General features: G+C 41.3%; 1 protein-coding gene across 1 annotated transcript in view; it reads left to right on the top strand.

The window, feature by feature from the left end:
* Nucleotides 1-4,316: 4,316 nt before the first annotated feature.
* Nucleotides 4,317-6,034, top strand: part of WDR49 (WD repeat domain 49) — a 158,358-nt gene continuing 156,640 nt past the window's right edge. The window contains exon 1 of the mRNA XM_004704102.1: nucleotides 4,317-4,481. Within this exon, the coding sequence (XP_004704159.1) occupies nucleotides 4,317-4,481 (165 nt within the window). The remainder of the gene's footprint in view (nucleotides 4,482-6,034) is intronic.

Here is a 6,034-nt window from a genome sequence, read left to right as displayed (position 1 = left end):
CTACCAGGCCTCCTACACCCACCTCACCACCAATTTGGATCGCTTGTTGTTCCCTTGTCCCTGGGTTTGTTATATGAATTTGGATTCCCTCCCCACTGGTATTACTTATCTTTATTAGGAACTGAATAACAGGTAGTACCAATTCGTTATCTTAAAAGGGGGCCAGAAATAAGAGCTGCCATGTAATGAATAAGAAAACTTGATGACATGGTGGGTTATGTGTTTGACTGCTAAATACCAGGTCAGCTATTTGAGCCCACCAGCCCCTCTGCAAACGAAAGGTGAGACTTTCTTCTCCCATTAAGATATAAAGCTTCAGAAACCCAGAGGGGAAATCTGACTGCGCTGTGACTCCTGGGCAACTGACAGGTAGTGCACTTGGTCCAATCAAAAGAGATTCAAATGTTCTGAAACTCCGAATGAGTTCATCAGGGTTTAAATACCTTTATTAACATGAAAATGTCCCAGCCTTGTTTTAAATGCCCCAATTTCCCCACCTGTACACAGAAACTCTTAAAAGAAAAAATTAAATTTTTCTTATAAACAAGTTTGGACTCAACTTCACCTCTGAAATATTCAACATGAATTATCCATTGATTATTATCCAGATACTAAAATGTATGCTGAAATGTTTACTACATAATTTGAAGAAACAAACTTAGATCTTCAAAATATTTATGCACTCTTACATTTAGCCACTCCAAATCGCCCTCACACCTTCCCTATGTGTACCTTTTCCATGCTCTTCTTTACTTTCCAGTGTTCTCAAGAAGTTTTCTGGCTTTGCAGTATCCAATTCAGAGCATCCCATACTCAAAAAACAAAACAAGACACCGCTACCACCTCTTTGGTTCCAATTCATAGGACCCTATAGGGCAACAAGTGTGTCCCATTGGGTTTTCAAACCTTGAAATCCTTTAAAATTTTCAGAGTGACTGGTGGGTTTGGACCACTTGCCTGACAATTGGCAGCCCCATGTGTCATCCACTAGCCACCGCGGGCCCATATTACAGCTTCCATTGGAAATCCCTTGATACCTAATTCTTTTTCCAATATTTCTTACTTTTTTTGTCTTATCCTACAACTCGTGGGGTCCGAATTCTTCTCTTATTTAAAACTAGGATGATAAATTACTATATGAGGTTACCTTAATATCTGCATATTAAGAATAACACAGTGGAACACTAAACTAGAACTAATACAGCCTATGCAATGTGATTTTTGAATCAGCATTCTGGAATACCCCAGGAACAGACCTAAAATTCAAGTCACCAAGACGTTCTTTTTTTTCCTTTTTTTTTTTGGTGGCGGGGAGGGGGTGCAGTTTGGCTGTGATTGAAATGGTTTGGTGTTATAGGAGATAAGCAAGGCAAACTTGGTTTCAGTTCACATGTGGGAGTGGAGGGAGAATCCTTAGCAAAGATTAAGAATCCTAGTCAAATTTGAGTCAATTGAAAAGGGAAGGCAAGCAAAGGGAGAAAGAATTAGAATAAAGGGGCCCTTACAATTTGCTTGGAGAGTGTGAAAGATGGGGTGGGGTAGAGGGAGAGAACAGGGCCTGGGGGTGGACTCTTGAATGTGATGTCACCCAGGGAGTACAGATGATAAAACTATCCAGTCCCCACGGTCCCAAGGGATGCAATGATCCGAGTTTGCATCAGCTTGCTCAGCCTTCTGAGTGTCTGCGACCAAGTCCCTACAGGACAAGGGAGCAACTGTGAGTTTGTTAGCCTTTTCTCTTGACTCAACCTTCAAGCCCTTAAGAGCAAGGATAATCATCATCACTATAACCAGCTGCCTAGAGCCTACGGGACTCGGCATATGGCAGATAATCAAGAAATCATAATTGATTCATGGTAAGAAGAAGGTATATTTCAACGGAGGCAAGAGGCTAGTTATGAATTTTTACAGTGTCACAGCAGTTTACCCCAACAATTAGTCACACAATTATAAAGAAGGTTAAAGTCATTTAAAATTTTATACTCAAGAACTATTTCTAATGCCATGGTTTCATAGACAGAAAACTGTGCCAGCTGATTAACTTCTTTAGCCATTTATTGGCTGCTTATTAAACGATCCTGTTTTTGCCTAGTGGAAGCTTTTCGAGGTGCATCTTTGTGGAAGCTAAGTAGGCCAGGCTGTTTGACTGTCTTAAAGTAATTAGAGGATTTCGCATTGTCAGCCAGTGGGATGCTTACCTCTCTCAGTGCAGCTTCACAGAACGCGTTTTCTATGTCCTCTTCCTTCTCTCATTAGTGTCTGCTACTGAGCTAAGCTCAACAATCCACAAAGTATCAGTATAAAACATTTTGCAAATATTCAGGCAGCTGCTGTACCTAAACTATTATGAACTTTCTAAGTAAGATGATAAGTAGACCCTAGGAGAATTTACATTAGGACTTAAAAATGTTTTCCTAATTAATATGAAAGACTAAATAAAAAAAGGCAACTTTGTCATCAATATGCCCTCATCTACACTTCTAGGCTCCAATTTATGACACTGCTTCCCATTGATTATAGATATAAGTTCAGAATCCTTCTCAAACCAGCACCAGATGCAATTTGGAATTCATTATATAATAGATTCGTAATAAGCAGTTTGGGGGAAAAAAGAATAGGTGGTCAGATGTATGTATGGATAAAGGCCTGAGTGAAATTTTGTTTTACTTTGTGCTTATAGGGTAGTCCTTTGCTCTGTGGTAGGAAACACACTGCGCATGACCATGTCCTCCTGTGAACATCAGCTCAGAGAACGTTTGAGCTGGAGGAGACCTCTCTTCGTCTGTGGCGAGCTCCTCAGTTACAGCGATGACAATGAGACTCACAGAGAGAGATGTAGGCTGACTCTGAGGCTCTGGAGCCAGCCCCTGTGTTTTTCCTCTCACTCGTGATGTGGCTTTGGGCTCTTCTTCACCTGTATGGGGATCATAACAGTATTTGCCTCATAGGGTTGTTATGAAGCTTAACCAAAATAGTGAATGTAATACTACTTAGTGTGGTGTCTGGCATGTGAGAAATACCACCCCCACATCCCCTGGTTTCGCTTTCTTTCTCTGTTGATATTCTTATTAGCCGAACTAGTGATGATCCTGTAATTTTACCACAAGGTTTGTCATATTAATGTCATGCTGCGTTTCTCCCCATGCTTTTAATAAGCTGAGAACATCATTGAACCAACTCTAGCAGTTCATACCCTCCCAGAGACACCTCAGATGCTAGGCCTCTGGATGTGTTTCTGGAAGGTCACAGTTTTACAAACCCCATGGAGACATTCTCCTGGGCACTCAAGTTGGAATCGGCTCAAAGGCAACAACTTCCAGCAACAATGACCTCACGCAGCCTTCAATCACAGATGCTAAGATCACACTCACACGTCTGACAACAGTGACTGGATGAGCCACCCATCACTTCATATACAACGAAACTAAGGCAAAGGCTTATACGAAGGACATTCTTATTAAATAAGAATAAAATATTTTCAGGGTGAAAACCCTGAAATTCCAGGAGGCCATTCTTTTTGTCTGGCTAATCATATTTTATCATATATGACATGACTTGCAGATAACAGTTGGAAAAACTGTCTAAATAATCCAATGATGCAGTTCAATGAACAATAAATAAGCTGAATTGTCCTTTAGAAAAACAAAACAAAACAAAAACCCAATCTCAACATTGACAGGACATATTCAACAGTTCTGTTGTTTAGTCACTACTTGTGGAAAGGGAGGAGAAGGAAACGTTTTAGTTGGGTTGCATTTTGTTGCCTGGAAACATACAAAGATACCAAACAACCCACTCCATGGGCTGGGAAGGTGGCCTGCAGAGGGGAGCGGTGCGCTGGGAGGAACACTTTGCAGCCCTGTCTGTCATCTGATGTCTCCACTGGACAAAGCAGCTTAAAACCACGCTTTGCTAATGGAAGTAAGGTTATCCAAAGGGTTTGAGAAGTTGATTTTCTGATCTATTTAAGTAGAGGCTTAGAAACTGCCTTCTCTGTCAGTTGCTATCAACATGGGGGGAGTTCTACTCATTTTAAATCAAACCAGGTTAAACAGTATGTAAGCTGAGGAGGTGACCCTAAATTACTTCTCTTGATTTTTGAAAATAAACTATGAAATGAAAGAAGGGAGGATGTCCACAAGGGCTTTTATTTCCTCTCTCTTGACTTGAGCGCTTTGCTTCCTAATTGTATGCCCTGGAAACGCTGCACTTTCATTTTGGGATTCCATAACAAAGGTGGGTTTCTTTCAAAGGTACCTGTTGACAGCGAGAAAAAGACCACATCGAACTAGCTGAAGCCTGCTGAAAGCGGTGGAATGAGTTATCAGAATGCATCATTTGAGCTAACTATGGGGTCACAACATGGGACAAGGAATCCTCCAAGAACAGAAGGAACCAGTGCAGATGGAGCCTATGGGCAAACCTTGCTGGAAAACCAGCTCAGTGTGGGTGACTTTGCCAAAATACAGCGTGCATTTGAGGTAAGCGTTAATAACATTTTCCTGTGATGAAACAGACCAGAGTAAAACAGAGAGAGAATTTTGTTTGTTTATTTTCATTTTGGTTCATTTTGTGCGTCTGCCAGCTAACACATGGTATGGACGGTTGAAATGCTGTTCTTGTCAAGATGTACAGTCTCAGAAATGCAAAAGAGCTTAGAAATGTGCTCCTTTAGGGTCACTCCCATCCAGTCTGTCCTATAGGGTCTCTATGAGTTGGATCCACTCAATGGCAATGGGCATGTACTTGGTCATTTTATTCCTCAGTGCTTAGGCCCAAATTGTATTATTTAGTTTGTAATTGCTGTGCTTGAATATCATGACTACCCAGAAAGGTGACTTTATTCTTAAGGAATAATTTTCTAAGAGTTCAACACGTTGTGTGCAAGCAAAGTTAGGGTGTTGAGTGGGGAACATGAATCTCTAAAGCAACGCCCAGGCATAACTGTCCTTGCATACATTACAGAGGTGCCAGTGTGGTTAGCATCTGGTGACCTTGGCCCTGAATCATACCATCATCTGTTGAAAATCTGACTGTGATCCTTAAGCTTCTGTTTGCTGACTTTTAGAAGCAAGTTACTAAGCCTTTCTTCCACATAGCAGTAAAACAATGGAATTATGGATATGCACCTCTGCCTTGTAAAAATCCCACCCCAGCCCACCCCCAAAGGCACACACTCTCAAGCCGATTTTGGTCCATCATGGTCCCAGGAGCCTCTGCAAGAGACTAACTTCTCAGACTCTTTGCAAAGATTGGAGCAATGGCAAACAAACTAAATGCAGAGTTTTATTTTTCATCCTACATGAAAAATTGAACCAAAGGAATCTGACTATCAACAAATGCTCTCCTTTCCATCTTACTTAATTAACTCGGAATTCGGTAGCTATGCTTAATGAACAGAATACATCAACATGCTTCTTCATTTCACACGCGGGTTGGGAGAAGTGCTCTTGAATGCTGTGGAGTTTGGGCAGGCATGAGGCTCCATCCTATCTCAATCATTATGCTTCCTAAAATATGGTCTCAGGGCTTCAAAAGGCCCCTCTGAGGGGTGCTTGGGAGTATCGGTGCTGATCTGAAACAGACATGCAATATTTTGGAACACCACCTGGCCTTTTGGCACAACTTTTAATCTTTAGCGATCTGAAAAGAGCTGGTAGCCCTCTGTTAGGCTCTGCTTTATTGAACAAACTAGAATCTATCTGCATTAATAAATTCCTGATAACATGAAAACCCTTTTATAACAGAATTTATCCTATCTAATAGCAAACGTACTCTGCCTTACACTTTTTTCATGTTAATCTTCATGTATTTTCTATACATCCAACCCCACTTGCCTGTGACATTCCAGGGCTGCTCATGCCCAAATGTCCCAAACGAGTCTGCATATTTTGATAGACATGACAGACATTTGACAGCTTGAGGACATTCAGAGAAACCCAAGAGCAGATGAGGACAGCGTTGACTCTGGACTGATGAGGAATGTGGCGGTTTTGCCCTGATTCTAAGCACACAAAGAATGAGAATGCTAGAG

The sequence above is a fragment of the Echinops telfairi genome, unplaced genomic scaffold (assembly GCF_000313985.2).
Source record: "Echinops telfairi isolate 266 unplaced genomic scaffold, ASM31398v2 ScPeMD7_7420;HRSCAF=8458, whole genome shotgun sequence".
NCBI classification, from domain to species: Eukaryota; Metazoa; Chordata; class Mammalia; order Afrosoricida; family Tenrecidae; genus Echinops; species Echinops telfairi.
Note: the sequence above shows the minus strand (reverse complement) of the source record. Positions and strands in the feature narration are given on the sequence as shown.